This window comes from Osmerus mordax, chromosome 9 (assembly GCF_038355195.1).
Source record: "Osmerus mordax isolate fOsmMor3 chromosome 9, fOsmMor3.pri, whole genome shotgun sequence".
In the NCBI taxonomy this organism is placed as follows: Eukaryota; Metazoa; Chordata; class Actinopteri; order Osmeriformes; family Osmeridae; genus Osmerus; species Osmerus mordax.
The window spans coordinates 5,615,173-5,637,521 of NC_090058.1; the positions used below are offsets into that span (position 1 = coordinate 5,615,173).

Here is a 22,349-nt window from a genome sequence, read left to right on the forward strand (position 1 = left end):
GGTCAATGTCAAGAGGCTGAGTGGCCGTGTTAAAGTAGGACTAATATCAGGACTAGGGGGTCAATTTCAACATATCCAAATTTCTACAGGGTGAAGCTTAGCTACATTTATGTGGCCAGGCAGGTGTTCAGGAACAAGTATGTTCTTCCTTCAGAAGGGATTGTAGATCTTCAAGTTCTCTACCCCTGAGGCGATACCCAGGTGTCTGGGGGAGTGGATGAGACGGTCCAGCTGCCTACCTGGGCGATGGCCCATTTGACCATGGGTCCACAGGCCAGGGAGGCGCGGTTGACCTGCTCATAGTTGTAGCTGGGGTTGGACATGTAGTTCTTCTTCATCTTCTCTCGGATGGAGTCACTGGAGGGGGTAGAGGTGAGAGGTCAGCACAGCCGTACGGACACAAGCTCACCAATCATCAGAATTGCGCCCGACGTGGAAAAGGGGTCCAGGCAGTCTCTTGATGTTACGAAGGGGGTGGAAGGAGAGAGTGATGTCATGTATTTCAAATTATGTATGTGGAGTAAGAAAGCAGACTTATTCTGTCAAGACTGTTTAAAACTAAACTAATCATATTCCTATGGCTGGAGATTCCAACAAGCCATCTGCTCATCAGGTTTGGACAGCGTGCCATGATTCCAGACAGAGAATCAAACAAGTTAGAACCAGCAGAGAAGACAATCCAATCAAGATTTTTCTCAAAGGCCAAATCGATAGCCTACAAATCAAGCATTAATCAAAACAGCAAAATCGATCAATTTGTTGATTGATTTGATGTATCACGGGCCATCCGGGGCTTTGTATGTAAGCCAGGGGGCCGAGGCGAAGTCTACCTCATTTCCTCTGAGGAGAAGTTCACTATGCTGCTGATGAAGTTGTCTCTGATAATAACTTGTCTGATCTTTTTCCAGTCATTGGTCTCCTCCCCCAGCAGGAGGCAGATGGACTCTAGAGCCAGCTTGACGGCCGCAGGGGGGTTGGTCATGGAGCGCACCTCCACCAGGTGCTGCTTCTTTATAGAGCTCACCGCTAGGAGGGGGGGGGGGGTGTGAGGTAGAGGTGGGGAGGAGGCAGGATGAAGGAAAGAGGATGGAGAGACAGGCAGAAATGGAGAGAAAGAAGGGGGAGGAGAGGGGAGAGAGACTTTTTAAATATATGAACCAACTAGGTGCGGGTGTTCACCTGATCTCATCGGCTGAGAAGTTGACGATGGTGGGGATGAAGTTCTCCCTCATGATGATGGAGCGGATCTGCTTCCAGTCCGTGGTGCTCTCCCCCAGGAGCAGGCAGATGCTCTCCAGAGCCAGCTTCACAGCCCCGGGCGGGTTGGCCATGGAGCGCACCTCCACCAGGTGCTGCTTCTTAATGGACTTCACAGCTACACTCCACCACCGCCACACGGGGCAGGAGGAGGAAGAGGAGGAAGAGGAGGAGGAGGAAGGTGGTTGGGGAGGTGAGGAAAAGACGGGCAGAGAGGTTAACAGACAGATAAGGAGGAAGAATTCATGGGTGCCAGTAAAGTCCAGGAGACTGAGGGAGAACCTGGGGTTTTAAAATGGGAAGATTCAAGAAAGGGAGGAAATTCATCTCAGGGAAGAGAAACGAGAGGTGAGGATCTCTTGTCGCTTGCTCCATGGTCAACGTTCAACAGCAAGTTACAACAGACGTTGTACAACAAACAATACATGCTTTTTTTTTTTTACTACTTTTTTGTGTTCAGTTATTGGATCGTTGCCGTACCAATATTTCTCAATCTGTACATTAAAGCTGAATGTTGAAAAGGAGGTGATAGTGCTCTGAGGCATGCGGCAGTGGGAATGTTGCGAGTGAGAAGGGAGAGGTTGTTGTACCGTTCTGGGCCTCTATGACAGCAGGCTCCACCTGGTCCAGGTCCTCCTTCACACTCAGCTGTTTGTCTTTGATCTTTTCCTGTTGCTTGTACACCGATTCCTGGATCTCCTGACTCATCACCTGGAATCACCACACAAACCAAGTGTGAGAGGACAGATCTGCCGTGGTTCTGACAGGAAGTACCGCGGTGTGTGTGTGTGTGCGTGTGTGTACCTTCTTCTTCTCTGCTTCCTGCTGGTCTTTGACCATCTTCTTCAGCTTGTCATTGGCTGCCGCGTTCTTCACCTCCAGCTCCTGACTCTTGATTCGCAGGTCACGACGTAGCTCCTCCACCTATCAGAACGCAGAGGACAGGAGGGAGGAGCGGGGCATTAGAAAAACATAATATATTTTTTTTTAAACTTCACTCTGGGCCTTTTCCATGCTAATCTGTATTAGAGTATTAGATAACCGACTCCTGCGTTTCCTCTCCCCCTATATGCTACTGAGGCATCAGCAACACAGCTGACCAGTGACCGTCAGTGGAAGGATTGCTGTGAGGCGACCGCTCGACCTTTCTCTGCACGCTAAGCCACACGCTAAGCCACATGAGCGTCTGGGCGTGGCGGGGGGCGGGGCAGGGAGCTGCTGTACCTGGTCCACCGTCTCCTTGATCTTGCGCAGGCCGACGTTCAGATGCATCTGCTGCTCCTCCAGCTCGCTGCGCTTCTCGTTGAACAGGTTGGCGTAGTGGTTGATGAAGTCCAGGTAGTGGCGGGGCGTGATGGCCATGGTGCGCCCGCCACGCTTCGCCAGGCGGTTGTTAGCCTGCGGGGACACACACACACACACACGGGGCGGAAGGAACAGCGGTGAGGAGACGTTGTTGTAGGAATGTGGTGGTACTGCAGCTGTAGGATAGGTGTGTGGGTGTAAAGATGTTGGTGTTTGCTCAGCACTTTGGTCCAAGCGGCTGTGGTGTGAATACCAAGCCGTCCGTGTTTGAAAGGAGCGGGGGGGAGGGGTGAGGGCGCTACCTGGTGCAGCGTCTGGTGGACGAACACGCAGCCGTTGACGATGGCCTCCCGGTGAGTGGGCGGCTGAGGCAGCTTGTCGTACACGATGGGCATGTAGTCTGGCACCTTGTAGTTGGGCTTCTCCAGGTCCATCTTGCTGGTGAACTCCTTCCCCACCTGGTACAGGGCCTCCGTGGACCAGTCTCCGAACCAGTTCAACACACACCTGAGGAGGTCCTCCGTTAGGTTAGAGAATAGGTGTGGAACCAGGTGACTGTGTGTGTGCACGAGTATGTGTGTGTATGAGACTGTGTGTGTGTGTGACTGTGTGTGTGTGTGTATGAGACTGTGTGTGTGACTGTGTGTGACTGTGTGTGTGTGCATGAGACTGCGTGTGTGTGTGACTGTGTGTGTGTGTGTATGAGACTGTGTGTGTGACTGTGTGTGACTGTGTGTGTGTGCATGAGACTGCGTGTGTGTGTGTGTTAACCTGTTGAACAGGGCAGGGGAGGTGGCGGCGCGGTCCTTGAGGCCCTCTGAGGAGGGGTTCATGGTGAACACCACGTGCAGGTTCCTGATCACCTGACTGGTGAACCACTTGTACAGCTCCTCGTGCGTGTCCAGCATCAGACCCTCCTTCTGGGCCCCCTCCTTGCACTGGGTCATCAGGGTGGCATACTCATCGCCCTCAAACAGCCCTGGCACCTGGGGGAGAGGAGTGAGGGAGAGAGAGAGACACAGAGAGTGTGTGAGAGAGAAAAGGAGGGGGAGGACAGAGGAAGAGGTACATTAGAATACAAATGGTAGAACTCAATACAACACATTCCAATAGAGTACTAAGTAGCGCCTAATGTTCCATTGTTGAGACGTATCTGCTATAAGGTGTGACATCACGTGACGGAGTGCGTTACCTCTCCGTTGGCCAGCAGGGTGTTCATGCGCTCCAGGAAGCCAGAGTCCAGCACGTTGGACTCGTCCATGATGAAGGCGATCTTCTCGTTCTTACAGCCAGAGCGACGCAGCACTGTACGCAGGTCCTCGTCAAAGTCCTCGCCTGTGTACTTCCTGTGCACCTGCACACACACACACACACACTCAAACGTCAGTTCCTCATTCCAACCATCCAACCCTTCTCATCAGACATCTGGTCACGTGCCACGTGTTAGTCTACCCCATCCCCCAACATCGGTCCTTCTACACGGTTGCAGTGCACCCTGGGTAACTGTGTTCCAAGCCCTGCCTACCTTGATCTGGTACACGCTGAGGCCGTTCATCCAGGCCACGAAGCGGGACAAGGTCGTCTTGCCCGCTCCGCTCACCCCGATCAGCAGCAGGTGACCTTGGGGCTGACGGAAGATCCTGGAAGGAGACAAAAGGTTGAGTTCAGCAGTGACGACACCACAGGCTGGGAGCTCTACAGTACAACCACCAGGTTTGCTAAGGCTTGCACCCAAGAAAAAATAGCTATTTTTTCCCCCTCACAGGAAGGTTGAAACCCCTCTCGTTTTTGTTTGTCACTGGATAAACGTATCGCGAGGGCGAGTCGGACGAGTAGAAGAAGCCCAGTGGTCCTTGTTCACCTGTCGATTCTGAGGACGTGATCCAGCACCTCGTTGAAGAGCACCAGAGGAACGTCCAGCTCCTCCTCGTAGAAGACCTTCAGCCTGGCCTTCACATAGTCCCTGAGCTCCTCCTGCTCCACTGGGATGTAGTCCTGCACAGGGGAGACACCGTGAGCCATCGCAACCAACACAGCCCGCACACGATCAAATGCCCAGTACAATGCACGCAGTAGGCTATGATAAAGCAGCCATGGCGTCAGACCTTAGACAGCCAGTTGCTGTAGAGGATGGGTCTGTTGAGCCCCTTCTCCTTGTCGATGTTGGGGAAGTGTTTGAGAGCCACCATGTCGATGTTCTCGTCAGTCCACCTCCTCTCCTCGTCCTCCACCAGTCTGCGGGCGCAACAGCAGGCCTCAAACACCATACACCAACTCAAACAAGGGGCCATCCCTCCCTCTTTCTCCACCCTTCCTCCGCTGTCTCTCCCCCCCTTGCCCACCTGTCCTGGAACAGTCGGAGGGCCTCGTGGGCCCAGATGCGGATCAGGCCCTCCACAGGCAGCGTCTCCAGGGGCCGCAGGGCCTCGAAGATGCCCCTGACCCAGCGGGTCATCTCTCTGGGGGAGTAGATGTAGTGGGGCTGGGTGTCCTGGGTGAAACGCTCCTGGAGAGAGAGAACAGAGAGATGAGACTTAGATTTAGGACACCCTGAGAGTCCTGTGTGTCAGGATTCCCCATGGTAACAGCTTGGTGTGGGTGCAGAGGGGAAAGGCCAAAGCTTGAAAGTGTGTGTGCGCGCGAGTGTGTGGAACCAGTGCAGTGTTCATGTATTAAAGGGTGTTCTGGTCGTACCTGAGACATGGTGTAGAACTCCACCATGGCGGCGGTGAGCGGCTCGGCGTAGGTGCGGAGTGACGGGATGAGGCGAAGCATGGCGCGGTTGAACGTTCCGTAGATCTGAGTGAGGGAGGCGGGGCCGGGGTAGTCCACATACACCACCGGAACGTGGCGCAGGAACCTAAGAAGAACAGCAACGCCATAGCAGTGTCAGAACCAGATTCAGACAGGGTTGTTACTGGACTGTGATATTTTGGAGCAGCGGTGGGTGGGGGGTTCCACGGAGGTGTTGGTACCTGTGTGTGAGGGGCTTTCTGCCCGGGTCGGTAGGGGGGTTACAGGCTCCAACAAACTGGATCCTCTCCAGTTTCACCCAGGTCTGGTCTGAGGTCCGGTAGAACCCACCATGCTCCACCATCTACACACACACAGACGGAGGCTCAGAACCAACACACACTTGGAATGACGGGACTACTCAGGAATGACGGGACTACTCAGGAATGACGGGACTACTCAGGAATGACGGGACTACTCAGGAATGACGGGACTACTCAGGAATGACGGGACTACTCAGGAATGACGGGACTACTCAGGAATGACAGGACTACGCAAAAACACAGGCTGACATAGCTCAGTGGTAGAGCATCTGACTGCAGATCAACATGTCCCGTATTCAGGCTGACTGTTTGCGTGTTGTGCATGTCGTCTGTGCTGTGGTCCCTCTCACCTGTCGCAGGAAGGAGATGACCCTCTGGGTTCCGTACTTGTCCATGTCGGGCAGGTTGATCTCGTCGCAGAACAGCACCAGCCACTTGCCCAGCTGGACGGGGGCCAGCACCACCCCGTTGGGCGTGCGGCGGTACTCACAGTAGTGGTCAAAGGTCTTCAGCAGCAGCTCCGGGGTGGTGGCGCTGGAGAAGTTCAGACCCACCACCTGAGGAGAATAGATAGGGATAAGTAGGGATTAAAACGAGTTATTCAGACCCTGTACTTACATTTACATTTAGTCATTTAGCAGACGCTCTTATCCAGAGCGACTTACAGTAAGTACAGGGACATTCCCCCGAGGCAAGTAGGGTGAAGTGCCTTGCCCAAGGACACAACGTCAATTGGCATGACCGGGAATCGAACTGGCAACCTTCGGATTACTAGTCCGACTCCCTCACCACTCAGCCACCTGACTCCCCCCCACTTGCCCCAGAACCCCCCCACTGACAGCAGTGTGTTTATCAGGCCACCCTCACCTCCATATCAGGCAGGGCTCGGAGAGCGCTGAAGAGGGTCATGGTCTTGCCGGAGCCGGGAGGTCCACACAGCACCAGGGGCTTGTGCTCGGCCAGCCAGGTGTAGAGCAGGGCCTCGTGGCGAACCGTGTCCAGCGTGGGCACCACCACGTCGGGGGACGCCACCTTGTGAGTCTCCACCTCAATCTGGGGCACCTTGCCCTGCCAGGACTGCCACTCGCCAGAGATGCACACCTGGAAGGAAGAGGAGGGAAAGGTGTGAGAGGATGAACATTAGTCGTCGTTTTTTTTTTCTTCACATTTCTTTGTTCTGTCTACAGACGTTCCTGGGTGTTCTCGAGCGACATGTAGTGACATGCCTGGTGCGGAGAGGCGGGACTTACCTCATAGTCGATGATTGGCACGTTGGGTGCTGAGGGGAGGGGCACCGTGGTGATGCGTCGGATGTATTCGCCAAGCTCCGCCCTCATTTTCAGACGTCCGTCGCCAGAGAAGGACCAGAGCACGGCGTAGATGAGATACCTCTGGAGACGGGAGAGGAGGGTCAACTAGGATCTGTGTGCGTGTGTGGAGACGGTCAGTAGAGGAATGGGTCACCTGGGATCTGTGTGTGTGTGTGTCTGACCTGCATGTATCTCTCCAGCTGGTCTATGGGCATGGGGAAATCGGGGTGGTTGTTGTTGTAGAGGGCTACGTTCCTGCAGGCCTGGTGCAGCATGGAGAACAGCGAGCCCATGCAGCGCAGCCGCGTGAAGTCCATAATGTGCTCCATCTTGGAGGCGTGCTCCAGGGCCTTGATGACCAGGCCGGTGGAGGTGAAGTAGGGCTGCAAGATGGCCGCCGAGTCCCGTTGGATCTGAAAGGCAGAGATCAGACAAAATAGAGATTTTTTTTGTCCCCTCAAAACAGCTCTAGTCAGGTTCAGATGCTGAGACAGAAGAGATTGTTGAAAACTTCTGTCGTTTTTAGCTTTGAGTATTCCAACATGCCAACTGTTCTTGAAAGGCGGGACTCTAAAGCTGGACAGCTATCCAATCAGAGAGGAGGATGGATCAGAAGGTTAGAGGTCACAAGACCCACCTGCAGCATGGGGGAGGCGGCCTCGTCTCCCTCGTCCTCCGTCCCCTTCCTCATGCGGCCGGCCTCATCCTCTCCCTCGTCCAATGGGATACTGCGAAGGCGAGCCAGGAAGTGGTTGAAGACCATGTCGGTGCTGAGGACATCCTCGCTGAACCAGACCATGCCGCAACGTGACACGGTGGCCAGGGTGGCATACTTCAGGTCCTGCACCTCGAACATGACACGCACCTGGAGAAACACGGCAAAAGAAATTAATAAAATTCATCCCGGTGACCACATTTTGGACTTTAAATGGACGCAGAAGTCGAGCATGCATGTTGTGTGTCGTCGGGGACAGCGTGGCGCGTGTCCGTGGTGTCAGTGAAGAGATGAAGGGTGTTGCCGTAGTGACGGTGGTCGTACGTTGGGCGGCAGGCTGAGGCGCTCTCCGTTGGGAAGGGTGAGCAGCTTGTTGTCGTCCAGAACAGAGTTGAGGTTCTCCACCCATTCAGGATCCACGTCTCCGTCGAAGATGATCCACTGACGCTTCTGCAGCTCGCCACGCACGTTGTCAATGATCCTGGAGGGCACGGAGCAATTAGGAGAGGAACCTTCCGGACGTGTGTGCTCTCACTTCCTACATGCATGGGTTAAGACTAGGGTGTATGATGTGGGTTAAGACTAGGGTGTATGATGTATGACGTGTCATGTGTGTATGACATCAGTGTTTCCCATACATTGATTTATTTGAAATTTTTTACAACGTCTGGCTCCGCCCCTGCCTATCGCCACAAATATAATCACATTCTGTGGGAAACACTGGACGTGTATAACGTGTGAGTGACTGTTCGTACTTCCTGAGGATGTGTATAACGTGTGTGTGACTGTTCGTACTTCCTGAGGATGTGTATAACGTGTGTGTGACTGTTCGTACTTCCTGAGGATGTGTGTGAAGAGTCCGTCGGTCCACTCGCGAGTGTTGGGGTCCAGGGTTCCATACAGGTGGTCCTTGCTGATGGCCTTGGGGTCGATGATATGTGCGACCCCCTCCAGGCCCTCCAGCCTCTCCAGCGCCTTCAGCAGCACACGCCAGGCCATGGTCTTACCACTGCCAGACGGGCCCACCATCATCAGACCGTGGTTGATCTGAGTGATCTGGTACAGCTGTAGCACCTGGGAGGGGAAGGAAATACAGGGATTAAAAGACGGCAGGAGGAAAGCACCGAAGAAGAAGAGTTCTTGCTACTAAATACAGACTGTTCCTTTTCTTAGACCACCGAAATACAGTTATAACGATGCACTTATGATCCTTGCTATTCTTCCATATACCGAAGATCACTGCTGTAGCCATCGCTTATTTTTTCTATATTGCTTACATGTTGTTTATACCATGTTTATACCATTTGTCTTGTGCGTTACGGTGTTTCCTCCATCTGTGGCCGGTCACTCGCATGTCCCTTTGGATGAAAGCGATGAGGACGTACCTTCTCCACCCACATGCTGCCCACGTCGTCCCCGTCTCCGTAGGTCATGTACATCTCAGCGCACACCTTCTTCAGCTCCTCCCTCAGCGCCGTCATCTCCCCACGCATGTATTGCACCCCGGGGAACACGTCCGACAGCAGGGAGAACAGCAGGGGGATATCCTCCGCCACCAGCTTGGGCACCATGGTCTCACACACACTCTGGATCAGGATCTGGAGAGGAGGAGGAAGTAGCAATCGGTTCATGCGCTACCCTACATGATCCATACAGTCCTGAAAAATACACATGCTACCCTAGGTTATCTGTTATCAAGGCTTTTTTATTTTATTTTTACACTTGCCTCAATTCTGTGCTATACAAGTTCTTCAGTTATGCACTGGTTCCCTTACCTCCTGTTCCGGCAGGTTCTCTGCAATCTCGTTTTCATCGACGTTCTCCCCCCGCTCGCGCTTCTCCCTCTTGATCTTCTGGATGCGCTCGCGCTTCACGTTGCCGGCGCTCACCAGCACGCTCTTCAGGGCTCGCAGGCCAAAGTCGTAGTGGCTCTGAGACGACAGCTGCTCGTCACACAGCCTGATGGGTAAGATAGGGGAGGGGTGACTCTCAACGATACGTTGTGACTGAATGATGGCGTGAATAAAGGTGAGCCGATCATCCAGTTTAACTCAGACATTAAACTATGCAGAATGATTAATGAGCGTTATGAACCCCTCAAACTCATTTTTCAAAGCCCCAAACGTATGCTTCCTGTGTATCTATCTGGCCAGACGTACTTGAAGAAGGGCACGATCTTCTTGGCGAGTATCTCGGCGGTGCGGAAGCCCTGGGAGTAGAGCATGACCTGGGCGATGAGCTGGCGGTCGGGCTTCGTCATGGCCAGACTCCTGAAGAGCTTCTTCAAGTTGTCGGGCAGGTTGGAGCGGCCGGCGTAGCCAGGGTTCATGGTGATGAAGATGGCCATGTCTGGACTCACCTTCACCTGCTTGTTCAGCAGCTCACAGGTGATGGGTGCGCCTAGGTGGGGGGGGGGGGGGGGGGGTGGAGGTAGGCAAACAAGATGTCAGGTTGCTGCTCAGGGTTAATCTTAGGGTTGTGACCAAGGAAGTGTGTATCCCAGAAAGGGTATATACACCGTGTTGTGTGGGAGCACGTACTGCGGTCTCTGTTGAGGTTGCTGTGCTCCCTCAAGGCCACCTGGATGTACTGGACCTGCTGGGACACGGCCGACAGCATCCGCTCCTCCAGACGATTGAACTCGTCGAAGCAGCCCCAGGCGCCCACCTGGCACAGCCCCACGAAGATACGACCCATCGCCTGCGCCCCAGGAGGACCGGAGCACAACTCAACACTTCATACTATCTCAACGTTTTTTTCGGTATTCAGCATGTGTGCTGTGTGTGTGTCAGTGCTTCTGGAGTTTCTTGATAGTTTCAGCCATGTGCGGATACATATGTTTTGCTGGGGTGTGTACCTGGAAGTCAAAGGTCTCATCACAGTTGAAGACCAGGACAAAGCGACCCAGCTGGTGGCCCAATGCCTTCACAGACTCGGTCTTCCCGGTACCAGCCGGCCCTGCGCAGCAACGACAAGTCAACATCAACACCAGCAAAACATTTAGTAGAGACGAGTCAAAATCTTCTGTGCGTGTCTCTCTCTGTGTAGTTCCTGTTCTTTACCGAACGGGGAGCCCCCGAGACGAGCCTCCAGAGCCTGGGTCATGGTCAGGTAACAGCGGTCGGTCAGGGGGGTCTGGACCAGCTTGTCCTGCACCCCCAGGTACTCGAAGCCGTAGTTGAACTTGGCGTTGGCCATCTGGATGGAGAGCTGCTGCAGGACGTCGGTCTGCTTGGGGTCGAAGTAGAAGCGCATCTGGCTGAGCCACTCAAAGGACTTGGGCTGGTCGATATTGTTCTTGATCAGAGCCCGGGTCACATCCCTCTGGTGCACCAGCTCTGTGATCTGGCAGGGGGGGAGGAACACGGTCAGGACGACAGTCAAACTCTGTACCTGAAACCCAAAGAGAGAGAAGGTCCTTCCAGCGTACCAGGTGTTCCAGCTTCCTCCTGCGGAGAGGAGGCTGCTCCATCAGCACCGTGTCTGCCAGCACGTTCAGGGTCGCCTTCACGTTGCTCTGCACTACCTCCATGGGGCTCATGTCGCTGCCCCCGGAGATGGTGGTCAAGGCAGCCTCCACGTTCTCGGACCAGGCGATCTGGGCCGACAGCACCACCAGCTGAGCCTGGGTGGGGGGGGGGGGAGGGGGGGGAAGCGAGGAGGAGGTTAGACCGAGAGGACGCAAATGTTATTAATAACATTCCAGAATGGAAAGGTGTTCAAAATCCATATTGCGCCACTTAACTAAATTGTTAACACGGTTGGTTCACCAAGCAAGTACAGACAAGGCTGTTTATACTACATCCAAACATTAGACAGAACTAGCTGATCTTACCTGGTAGCGGTCAATCCAGTTGATGTAGGCTGCCAGGTCGATGGTTCCCTTGTTGAAGGCTGTCACCTCAGTGACGGACTCTGCCAGCAGCTTGGCCAGTGTCACCCTCATCTCCTTCTCCACCAGGGTCAGCCACTCGTTGATCTTGGGATGTTCCGTGATGGAGACTGGAGTCTTGTACAGGATCTCCTCGCCCTCACGAGATGAGATGCCCAGAACCACAGTGTTGTCCTCGTTCAGCAGGATGGACGAGACGCCGGCGAACATTTTCTTGAAGTGCTTCTGAAGCTTGGGCACGTTCTTGCTGTTGCCGATGATTTCTAACAGGTCCTCGTCTCCCACGAAGTAGAACCTTGAGAGGAGAAGTGAATATAGGGATTAACAGATTATTGCCATGTTAGATAGGTGTGTGTGTGTGTGTGTGCGTGTGTGTCTTATCAGGTAAAGGACCTCTTTCTCCAGGTGTGTGTGCGTGTGTGTTACCTGGGGAAGGAAGACCTCTCTCTCTCCAGGTACTCTCCCAAGGCCTTCTGGATCTTGCCCAGCAGGTCGGCCAGCCTCTCCAGCGACCTCTGAACCCCCTGGATGTTCAACACGTCCATCACCAGCGGAGACTTGGTCACCTTCTTCATCAGAGCCAGGAACTCTGTGCTGATGCTGCAGAGCAGAAGGGGGGCCGGGGGTAGATGAAATGAAACGAATGCCTTCCATGCCAGGTAGTTTCCTGTTACTCAAGGAAGCCATTTCCTACCCAACCACTGTGTTAGTATAACAGTTGAAGCAGGAGTCTCGTTTTAAGACTCAGGTTCCACCTCTCACCTCGAGAACCTCTGGGTCTCGACAGGCAGCAGGTGTTTGATGTCGGCGCTGCCGGTGAAGATTCCCTCCAGGTAGACCCAGCGACGCTGCACGTCGATCCACACGTCGAACAAAGCCATGATTCGGTTAAGCTTGTCCTCCCAGCTCAGAGCGTCCTCCTCAAACACCTGAGGACAGACGAGAGGGTTTGGGTTACTGTGGTCCTCATCTGGTGGTGATAGTGTCAAGCAGTGCGTGTGTGTGTGTGTGTGTGTGCACTCCAGATGTGTGTAGTACTGTGCGTGTGGTCAAACCTACCTTGTAGTAAGGCGACAGCTTCATGGCAGACACGCTGTTGATGTGCTCCTTGACCTTGTTGAAGAGGTCGTCCCAGCCGCGGATCAGACGGCACTTGTTCTGGTAGTTGACCAGGTCCAGCTCGTACGAGTTCCACACCTCGCGGATCTACGGAACAATGGAGAGCACAGACACCGTCAGGATGCGGTCTTTGTGTCTGTACCTGCATCACCTGCATCGAGTGCTCCTACAGGTGGCGTAGGTGTTTTAAACGTTCACCTGCTTAAGGAACTCCTCCAGGGCCATCTCTCCCTGGGCCACCAGCAGAACGTCCTTCACCACCATCTCGTTCTTCTGCAGGTCTATATCCCAGACCTGGCCCAGGGTCAGCTCGGAGAGCACCCAGTTCACGTGCAGACGCTTCATCAGCTGCTTCCAGTGGCGGTCCTTCAGGGCCTCGGACTTCAGCTCGATCACCAGCATGTTGATCTGAGGCACGGGAGGACAGGGCAACACTGGTGAGCAGATTAAATATCCGATTGTGGGAAAAAAAAGTGATGTCTATTGAGGGTTGCGTTGCAAGACCTTTCCATGGCTTTATACTGTATGTTCCTGAGGGGGAAAGGAGAGCCATGGCGAGAGAGCGAGTCTCACCTTCATGTATCCCTTGAGGAGCCTCTGAACGTACTCGTAGGAGGCGTACTGCCTCAGCCTGGCTGGGAAGTTCTTCAGCTGGTTCAGCAGGCCGTCTAGACTCTGACGCAGCTGCAACCAGACACACACTCAGACCTTAGACAACTCTAAACAGCCTGAGAGAACGGAAGAGAACCGGCCGGGGGCTTGATTGATGCGTCAGCCGGCTGAAGTATGTTGTACCTTGCGAGGCTGGACAGACACCCAGGTCTGCTCCTTCATCTGGTCGATCTGCTCCCACACCTTCGACAGCTCGGACCACACCCCCTTCAGGTCCTGCAGTTCCTCTAGCGCCACCTACAGGATAAGAGAGAAACACACACCAGACGTCAGGCCTCTGGGGATGTGCTAACCATTCCTGCACCCTCTAAGAACACGTCTGTGTGTGAGTGTTGTGAGCATACCTGCACCCTCTAAGAACACGTCTGTGTGTGAGTGTTGTGAGCATACCTGCACCCTCTAGGAACATGTGTGTGTCAGTGTTGTGAGCTTACCTGCACCCTCTAGGAACATGTCTGTGTGTGAGTGTTGTGAGCATACCTGCACCCTCTAAGAACACGTCTGTGTGTGAGTGTTGTGAGCATAACTGCACCCTCTAGGAACACGTCTGTGTGTGAGTGTTGTGAGCTTACCTGCACCCTCTCCTCGCTGCCACTGAGCAGACCGGTGTCCGTGAGCTCCAGGGCCTCCTTGGCGCGGGCACACTTCTCCCGGTCATCCTTCAGACGACCAAACTTCCCCTCGTAGATCGTCAGGGACTGGAGGGCCTCCTCTGGACGCAGGCTCCCCTAGTGGATGGGAGGGCAAATAACAGTTAATGCTAATGAATTAAGTGGTTACACAATCAGGCGGGTGACGGGCCTATACGGGCTCTGTCTCTCTTACAGCAACTGGTTTGGTCTTCTCCCAGTCGGTGAGCAGATCGGTGGTGCGATTCTCAACAGCGCGGTCTTCCTGGACGATCTTCATCTGCAGGTTGGCGACCTGCTGCTGGATCGCAGTGTCCTTCCTCTTCATGATGTCACTGAAGGCGCCCCATTCGCCCTCAATGTTGTCAATGTAGAGCCAGGACGGCGGGAACTGGAAGCGCTGCTTCTCCAGCAGGCGTTGGCCGTTACGGAACAGCTGCAGATGAAATAGAACCCCCAGTTTGTCAAAAACATCATAAGCAGAATGTTCTGGATTATTCGCCATGTATGTTATACAAGCACGGAATTGACTGTGGCAGGGAGGTGCAAAACACTAAACATATACGAATCTTAAATTAAGTAAAGGTACAGAAGTTTAACTATTCCTAAGAACTAAACAATCTAAGAATAAAACAATTTAAATATAAAATTAAATATATATAAAAATAATAAGAATAAGGGAGAACATGGGAGAACATGTCCGACAGTTATTGGACAATGCAGGGTACATCCCCAGGTGCATTTGGGGGTGGACATAAGCATGTTTGTGTACAGCACTCACGTCCACATTCTTCTCAAACTGCTTGATCTTGCGTTTGAGAGTCTGGACGTAGGTGATGAAGGTGACGGCGTCTGAGGTGCTGGCCGTGTCCACAGAGTGTTGCTCCAGCTCTTGACGGGACTGATGGAAGGCAGAGAAGACAGGGAAAGGATGAGAACAGAGAAATACATCATTTTGGGACCATAACACCCTTGCAGTCCTGTATTCAGAGCTTGTGTCACTGTCCCATGTGCAGGGCTCGAAATGAACGGCGTCACGATGAAAAAGATGTCTGGGACAGTTCAACACAGACTTAGGGACGACTGCGGAACAATAGACCATAATAATATGAAATGCATACACCAGTGGTTCAACACGTTTAAACACAAGGCGGTTGAAACATATCACATTTAGAATCATTGGAAACTTTTCTTCCAAGGCTGGTTACCTTGGAGATCTGTGAGTGGAAGTCCTGCATGTTCTGTCCCAGCATCTGACCAAAACGGCTGAGGACTTCTTTGTGCCACGAGTCGTACTTCAAGTTCACCTTGGACTGGACCTGGAAACACACACACACAAACATGGGTGAGAAGAAGGAAATACAGGACAGGGAGAGGAGGTAAAGGAGGAGAGTGTTTTTGAAGTAGTGGAGAGGAAGTTCAGGATGTTACCTTGCCGTAGTCAATGACTACAGGGCCAAACTCCTTGCGAGTCTCAGCGTTGTCAAAGGTCCCACGGGCCTTGCGGATCTGCACCAGCAGAGCCTGCCACTTGGTCAGGTCCTCCCCCAGGCGGTTGTAGATGTTCTCAGCCTGCATGTCCCACAGGCACTGGTACTGCAGCCAGACCTGGAGGAGCACAGGAGGGAGGAACATGTTACACAGAGAAAACAAACACTCCTTTAAATACACATCCCCCAGTATCTCAGGTATACTCTGACTTTCAGATACAGAAGCCCAAACAATATTGTCCTCGACCAGCACACAGGCCTAGGTGATTAGAGCTCCAGTCTTGCCTTGTTTCATCTATCTTTACTCTGTGTCTAGTAACCTGTGCAGGCCTACAGGACCTCACCTTGACATACTGCTCCACCTCGTTGACGTTGTCTTTGACGGAGTTATACGCCTCCTCCAGAGCCGCCGGACCATCAGGCATCCTGGTCAGAGCGTTCCTGTAGAACCTCTCCTCCTCAGACAGCTCGTAGTGGACACCCACCTGGTCGAAACAAGCGCTGCAGCGGTTAACCATCTACTCGATCATTCCAAAGTAGTCCAGGCCAGCAGGTTCAGATGTCAACACTGCCACCAAATGTTTTGTCTAATTTCCTAAAGACCGTTTAGGGGACTTGTGGTAGCAGAAACAGATAGCTTTCTCATGTGGTTCAATGTGAAGGCTGTGTGTCTGTCAGCTGCACAGCATCATACCTGGTATCTCTGGCTCTGGATGCGAGGCAGAGACAGGATCACCATCTTCCAGGCAAACATCTCCTGGTAGAGCTTGTAGCGACAGTCCTCGATGGGAGGGTTCAGGTAGATCACCTGGTTGGTGATGCGCAGCTCGTGGACCACGTTCTACAGACAGGGGGGAAACCTCAGAGTTAAAACCCAGTCACACTGAGGGGCTGGGAGGTTAGAACCAGACACACAACAACAACAATGACCTCGTTCCAATCAGGTGGGAAGAAAAAACAGTGATCGTCGTGACATTCAACACCGGCCTCTATCAGGATCTCCATCCAGGCCTACCTTGATCTTAGGCTCTCCCCCGGGCTTGTGGCTGACTTGCGGAGCCTCGGTGTCCATGTCCACATCAGCCTTGTCCTCCATCTGGCCCCGCAGCACCTGCGTCCACGCCCTCAGACCAGCCTGCAGACGCACTCCCAGGATACGCTCGATCTAGACAGGATAAGAGACACGGGTCAATCTTTTGCTTAAATAAAAGCCTCACACCTACTCATACAATACTCTCCATCTGTAATTGACAACACTAATCTATTTTTCATATCAACCCCATTGTGTAGGGGGATACGTGCAAATGTTGTTTCTAAATACAGACCTCAATGTCTAACTTGTTGACCCAGATGGGCAGATTGGAATATGAGTGAAGATTGAGGTCATCCACAGCCTTCTGGACGCGGTTCAGAATCTCTGAGAAGGTCTTGTGTTCGTACATGCAAGTGTCCAGAGATCTGACCTCAAGGTCAATCTTCTCCTCAATCAGCAGAAGGTCATCCACCTAGAACAAAACAGAAAAGAGCACAGTTAGGACAAGAGATCAGAATATGATTTAGACATTCTTTTGACTGGTTGATCGTTACGCCTTAAGAGTTCCCAACCTTCTCCTGGAAGTTGAAGACGGTCTCAGCCAGCCTCTGGACGTAGGGGTCCAGCTTGTAGGACTCCCAGACCAAAGCGATGCCTTCGGTAACCAGCGCCTGGACCTCCTTCTTCAGCCCGGCCACCAGCAGAGAGATGGAGATGCGCTCCTCGACCTTCTCGCACGTGCGCTCGTACGTGCGCACGCTCTCTATGAGAGAGATGGCAAAGGGGTAGAGCTGGTTGGCCTGGTGGGCCTTGTTGACGATGGCGAGGGGCACCCGGAAGCTCAGCCACTTCAGGTTCCGCACTTCCTTCGACAGCGTGATGATCTCCGGCAGGAAGTTGACCTTCAACTTGAGCATGTTTCCGGTGCGGCCGCGGGCCCGGCTGCTCTCGATGGTGAAGATGCGTCCCGACACTCCCAGGTTGCGCTGCTGCACCTTGCGGGCCCAGTCATCGAAGATCTCCTGGGTGTTGAGCTTGGCTCTGAAGCTGTCTCCATCCTGCTTCAGTTTCAGGCCCTCCACGTGGTTCTCCCAGCCTTTCCCCAGCACGTCCTCCACACGCTTCATGTAGGCAGTCAGCTGGCGGTCGATCTGCTTGGCCCAGATGATGGAGCCGGACACGGGCGGCAAGTCGCGGACGTGGCTCATCTTACAGGACTGGCTCTGGGGGTACTGGACCTTGAACTTGTCATGGAGCGACTCGATGTCGTCCTTGACGCGCTGGATCAGCTGAGTTTGGTACTCGCGGATGGCGCCCCGGATGTGCGGACGGACGAACAGCGCATTGAAGCGGGAGAAGATGCGGAACATCTCGTTGGCGTTCTTGGCCGTGCCCAGCTGGTCGCGCAGACGGGCGGTGATGCGGGTCTCCACGCGGTCGATGCGCTCGTCGTAGCGCTTCATGGCGGCCTCCCAGGCCTCCACTCCCTCCTTGGACACGTCCAGGCCGTCCACCTCCTTCACGTTCTCGTACGCCAGGTTCACCTCTTCGATGGCATTGGCGTCTGCTGCGTCAAAGAGGACCTCCGTGACCTTCAGGTCTGGAGCTTCAACCGGCTCTCCGGGGGTGTGCTGGGGAACAGCCGACACCTGGGGGAGAGGGAGGTGAGGCAGATGGGGTAGCAAAAGAAGGAACAAGAGGAGGAAAGATATCAGTAATGGACTACGGTCAAACATTAAGGTACAACACAGTGGCAAAATGAGGAGGCTTAATGCTTTGTTACTATGAGTCAACACTGTAGGTCCAGATCTGATGCTGGCTCAGATAAGAACGAAGAGATAAGGATTGAATAAGGCTGTGTGTGTGTGTGTGTGTTTCTGACCTGGGGGCGGAGCACGCGCACAATGACGGCTCTCAGCTGCTCATGCTGCCTGCGGAAACGTCTCATGTGATCCAGGCGCGCCTGCAGCTTCCTGTGGGCGGGGCTGAGGCGCCAGACCATTTTCAGGTTCTCCTCCCTCTTCCTCTTGACAATGTCCCTCAGCAGCACCTGCAGCTTCTCGTACTCATCCTCCCAGGTCTGGAACACTTCAAAGCACGCTACCATCACCTGAGAAGGAGAGAGAGAGAGACAGAGAGAGGTTAGCCACATTCACAGCTAGGGGAGAGTTCGCAAAGCAGAGTTACCAGGTACAAAGTGCTGACACTTGGCCTTTCGGCTGATAGCGCAGCTCACCCACCTTCTCAAACTCCTCGTAGGCCACGTGCATGAGTTTCCTGGTCCCCAGAACCTTGAGCAGCTGAGAGCTGAGGTCCCTGGATATGGCCTCCACCAGACGCAGCGCCCTCTGGATGGGGTACTTGGTATTACGGATCTTCCTCAGGTGGGTAAAGATGGCCACCAGCGCCTGGCGGATCTTGTCCAGTTCGGTAGCAGAGAGCAGGTCGTTGAGGGGAAAGTCCTTCATCAAGGGGTTGTAGTCGTTGACAGTCTCCACTGCTTGCTTCAGACCTGACAGGGTAGGGGAGACACATCATTATGAAACACGTTAGTTTACGCATGACAAATAGTTAGGCAGCAGAGTCATTCTTGATCATGTGTGTTATGTGTAAGACCATGCGTGCATCTCTGTGAGTGTGTGAGAAAGCGTCGCATGCTCACCAGTGTCAGTGTCGAAGCTGACGGTGGCGTGGAAGCGTTTGCCGTGTTTGAGGATATCTAGGGTCAGCAGAACCTCCGGGCTCTCCCTCTTCTCCTGGATGCGGTTCAGAGCACGCTCCAAGTTCAGCCAGAAGCTGATCTCCTGCAGGGCCGTGCCTGAGGCAGGGTCACGGTCCAGCTTTGTCACCTGAGGGTGGAACACAAAAATGAGGATGATGCAAAACAGACACAAAAACTCTCCACGACCTCTCAGAATCGTTTTTTATTGCCATGTAAGTTAACACAAACACAGAATTTACTGTGGCAGGAAGGTGCATACAATGAACATATACGTATATTAATTTGAAAAAAGTTGAAAAAGCAGAATGTATAAATACAATTTAAAAGTCTAATACTAAAGAGCTCTCTCAACACACACTCTCTTTGGTTCTGTACCTTCTGGATCTCCCTAATCCAGCGGTTAACGCCAGACTGCAGCTGGTTCAGGAAGGTGGGGTCCTCCACCTTGTCGCCAAAGTCTTGGACCTTGGGTTTGTCTCCACGCTCATAGCTCTGCTTGGCGATGTTGGTAATGATGGGGTGGATCAGAAGACTGATCTCTGGGATCTCAATGTTCTGCTGCAGGTGAAGGAGACCCATCTCCAGCTCTGCAATCTTCTTTTCCACCGAGGGAGCCATCTTGTCCCCATCCCTGAGACACACAGACACAGCATCAGTAAAAAATAAATTAAAAAATATCTGTAAAAAAAAAATGAATAAGACTGAATACTAAGTGTTCCAGACATAATTGATTGAATTGATTATATGCCAGTCATACCTGTCGGCCTTGCCAGACTCACGAATATAGGACTTGAAGAAGGGTGCGACAGCATTGCTGATGAAGGAATGCAAGGTCTCGTAGGGAGAGTCTTCACTCAGGGTCAGCACGCGCACCTGGGTGGAGATGGGCTTGTCAGCATCAATCACCCCCGTCCGCTTGATGAAGGCCAGGCTGAGGAAGAATCAAACATTCCGCATCGTCATTTACAATCTGCTGTGTCACTGCTTGTACAATGTCTGACGAGGCAAAAACACATTATATTTATTTATTTACGTGCAATCGAGTACGCGTGAAATCCAATCTCAACATGGATGACATGGCTTTGTTGGTTTGTGAATGACGCAATGATTGTCTACCTGTTGGACTTGAGGCCATAGTGGATGTCGATGTTAATGTTGTAGGAGATGCACTCCTTCTCCTCCTCACCTTCATCCCCCACATCCTCTGAAAGACAGATACAGAAACATGAAGCTGCACACAGGCAAATAAAGGCGACAGAACTTGAGTTGAATAGGGAGTGCCAAGTGACGTGTAAGGCACTTCACCCTACTTGCCTCGGGGAATGTCCCTGTACTTACTTTAAGTCGCTCTGGATAAGAGCGTCTGCTAAATGACTAAATGTAAATGAACCAATAATTATCAAGTTGGACACAGTATTAATCATCTACTGTATTATTATTAGGCCTCTAAGTGCCTGACAGGGCCTTCCAGGAGATGATTCTGCCCCTCCCTGCCAGATGATGTCATTGGTGCGGCTGATCAACATCAGCTGACCAATCCCTCCACTGCCGCATTGCCTGCACAGGCCACACTTGACCGTTTTAAGTTTAACTAGCTGGCGCAAGTACCCTGACTGTGCAGTTCATCTCTGAAATCATGCAAACCCAGTGTAAATAAACAAAAGGCAATCCATTCAGCTAGTCACCGTGCCGGAGGAAAGGCTACACCAGAGAATAACAAAGGTTTCATTAACAGCATGATATTCACATGATTCAAAAACTGGGATACGATACGACTACCGAGGCATTCAACCTAGCTAGAAAACTCTTACTCTGTTCTAAAAGTCTTGTGCTCTCCGTTAGTATTTGTTGTTTAACTACTTAGCTAATAGTACATTATACTAGCTGACTAACTTTTAAAAAGGAAAACAAGCCACTTAACAAGAAAGGACTATTTACTTTATACGCAAGACGTAACAAACAGACTAACAACAATCACCAACTTCCGTGCTAACTGATTCGTTTGGTTAGCTATCTTAACTAGTCTGATTACTGTAGTGAGCCGGCCCAGCGTGTTAGTGCCTCCAAACGTTAGGCTAGCTAGCTAACAAATTTATCGTTTTCTCAAAGTTAAGTACCTTGCTAGTGTTGACACTGACCTTTAAGTGTGCTTCTCTCAACTAGAATGGTCTGAATTTGAGGATCTGATAGGAATTTTCTCATCTGCTCCACAGAGCTCTTCTCCTCCAGGGCGGTTTCCAGGGAGGCCGGAGCCTCGCCGCCATCTTCCAGGAGCAAAGGGACAAGTTTACGAATATGCTTCTGCAACACAGAAGTATCGGCAACCGTCTGCACGGCTGCAGACACCTCCATGGTGCCAGAGCTATCGTCTCCTCCGCCGCTGTCGGACATTTTCCGAGAGTGTGAACAACAATCGGTCGTAGACTGGACAGTGAACAAAGAAACGAGGTGTCTGGTTGCTTGCGCACCCAATAGTGATGTGTCAGTGCCGCCGGTGATGCGATGCGGATGCAAGTTCTGTCAAAAGCAATGGTCAAAAGCCACAGCCCATAAATGCAAGCAAGGCATGTTGGAACTTGTAGTTTTCTAACGCTCGGGCATTCCCGAGACAGAAAAAACGGAACGCTCAAGTGAAAATACTACACTGCCCACAATGCAGTTCAGATGGTCTGTCATTATCGGGTGGATACGGAGTTGTCCCAGAACAATTTCTGTAATGTTTCTTTATAGACTTGTTTTTCGAATAACTTTCAGTAGGCTACTTTTTATTCTTGTAAATCAATAGAGCTAGCTACACAAAAAAGTACGTCATACTGAAATACTTGGCTTGTTTTAGCCACTGGGGGGGGGGCAACATTTATAGGTGGTTGTGACTGATACCCCTGGGCACTTTTGCTGCCAATCGATCACTACTTCAAAATGAAAATATGTGCTACATTGTTACTTCCTCTGAGATATAAGTTATCAGCGTCGTACTGCGTGGTCAATACAGAGGCAAAAGTTTATAGCCAAAACTGTAACTGACGGACACTTTCAGATTACGCTTCACTGCGAACTGCGAAGAAGGATGAGTGTGTGCGTTTGTGTGTGTCTGTCACATGATCAGTCTGAGAACAGTTCTGTGCGTGTGCTGTCTGCGTCCCTACAGA

The 22,349-nt window shown here is 52.3% G+C and overlaps 1 protein-coding gene across 1 annotated transcript in view; it reads right to left on the bottom strand.

The window, feature by feature from the left end:
- Nucleotides 1-21,664, bottom strand: part of dync1h1 (dynein, cytoplasmic 1, heavy chain 1) — a 30,155-nt gene extending 8,491 nt beyond the window's left edge. The window contains exons 1-52 of the mRNA XM_067243970.1: nucleotides 21,339-21,664; nucleotides 20,317-20,404; nucleotides 19,958-20,131; nucleotides 19,576-19,831; nucleotides 19,141-19,327; nucleotides 18,719-18,990; nucleotides 18,361-18,588; nucleotides 17,051-18,127; nucleotides 16,771-16,950; nucleotides 16,461-16,610; nucleotides 16,140-16,286; nucleotides 15,790-15,930; nucleotides 15,387-15,563; nucleotides 15,164-15,274; nucleotides 14,737-14,856; nucleotides 14,152-14,391; nucleotides 13,899-14,054; nucleotides 13,450-13,563; nucleotides 13,228-13,338; nucleotides 12,853-13,062; nucleotides 12,595-12,741; nucleotides 12,298-12,464; nucleotides 11,962-12,135; nucleotides 11,479-11,830; nucleotides 11,074-11,268; nucleotides 10,706-10,988; nucleotides 10,501-10,601; nucleotides 10,184-10,343; nucleotides 9,803-10,043; nucleotides 9,419-9,602; nucleotides 9,029-9,241; nucleotides 8,479-8,717; nucleotides 7,968-8,124; nucleotides 7,566-7,793; nucleotides 7,111-7,341; nucleotides 6,869-7,009; nucleotides 6,486-6,719; nucleotides 5,969-6,175; nucleotides 5,538-5,659; nucleotides 5,257-5,422; nucleotides 4,905-5,068; nucleotides 4,668-4,797; nucleotides 4,424-4,557; nucleotides 4,088-4,202; nucleotides 3,755-3,916; nucleotides 3,334-3,548; nucleotides 2,865-3,069; nucleotides 2,482-2,655; nucleotides 2,062-2,181; nucleotides 1,848-1,968; nucleotides 1,180-1,375; nucleotides 240-357 (exon numbers count right to left, since the gene is read on the bottom strand). Coding sequence (XP_067100071.1) covers nucleotides 240-357; nucleotides 1,180-1,375; nucleotides 1,848-1,968; nucleotides 2,062-2,181; nucleotides 2,482-2,655; nucleotides 2,865-3,069; nucleotides 3,334-3,548; nucleotides 3,755-3,916; nucleotides 4,088-4,202; nucleotides 4,424-4,557; nucleotides 4,668-4,797; nucleotides 4,905-5,068; nucleotides 5,257-5,422; nucleotides 5,538-5,659; nucleotides 5,969-6,175; nucleotides 6,486-6,719; nucleotides 6,869-7,009; nucleotides 7,111-7,341; nucleotides 7,566-7,793; nucleotides 7,968-8,124; nucleotides 8,479-8,717; nucleotides 9,029-9,241; nucleotides 9,419-9,602; nucleotides 9,803-10,043; nucleotides 10,184-10,343; nucleotides 10,501-10,601; nucleotides 10,706-10,988; nucleotides 11,074-11,268; nucleotides 11,479-11,830; nucleotides 11,962-12,135; nucleotides 12,298-12,464; nucleotides 12,595-12,741; nucleotides 12,853-13,062; nucleotides 13,228-13,338; nucleotides 13,450-13,563; nucleotides 13,899-14,054; nucleotides 14,152-14,391; nucleotides 14,737-14,856; nucleotides 15,164-15,274; nucleotides 15,387-15,563; nucleotides 15,790-15,930; nucleotides 16,140-16,286; nucleotides 16,461-16,610; nucleotides 16,771-16,950; nucleotides 17,051-18,127; nucleotides 18,361-18,588; nucleotides 18,719-18,990; nucleotides 19,141-19,327; nucleotides 19,576-19,831; nucleotides 19,958-20,131; nucleotides 20,317-20,404; nucleotides 21,339-21,591 — 10,188 coding nt within the window. The 5' untranslated portion in view covers nucleotides 21,592-21,664. The remainder of the gene's footprint in view (nucleotides 1-239; nucleotides 358-1,179; nucleotides 1,376-1,847; nucleotides 1,969-2,061; nucleotides 2,182-2,481; nucleotides 2,656-2,864; nucleotides 3,070-3,333; nucleotides 3,549-3,754; nucleotides 3,917-4,087; nucleotides 4,203-4,423; nucleotides 4,558-4,667; nucleotides 4,798-4,904; nucleotides 5,069-5,256; nucleotides 5,423-5,537; nucleotides 5,660-5,968; nucleotides 6,176-6,485; nucleotides 6,720-6,868; nucleotides 7,010-7,110; nucleotides 7,342-7,565; nucleotides 7,794-7,967; nucleotides 8,125-8,478; nucleotides 8,718-9,028; nucleotides 9,242-9,418; nucleotides 9,603-9,802; nucleotides 10,044-10,183; nucleotides 10,344-10,500; nucleotides 10,602-10,705; nucleotides 10,989-11,073; nucleotides 11,269-11,478; nucleotides 11,831-11,961; nucleotides 12,136-12,297; nucleotides 12,465-12,594; nucleotides 12,742-12,852; nucleotides 13,063-13,227; nucleotides 13,339-13,449; nucleotides 13,564-13,898; nucleotides 14,055-14,151; nucleotides 14,392-14,736; nucleotides 14,857-15,163; nucleotides 15,275-15,386; nucleotides 15,564-15,789; nucleotides 15,931-16,139; nucleotides 16,287-16,460; nucleotides 16,611-16,770; nucleotides 16,951-17,050; nucleotides 18,128-18,360; nucleotides 18,589-18,718; nucleotides 18,991-19,140; nucleotides 19,328-19,575; nucleotides 19,832-19,957; nucleotides 20,132-20,316; nucleotides 20,405-21,338) is intronic.
- Nucleotides 21,665-22,349: the final 685 nt, after the last annotated feature.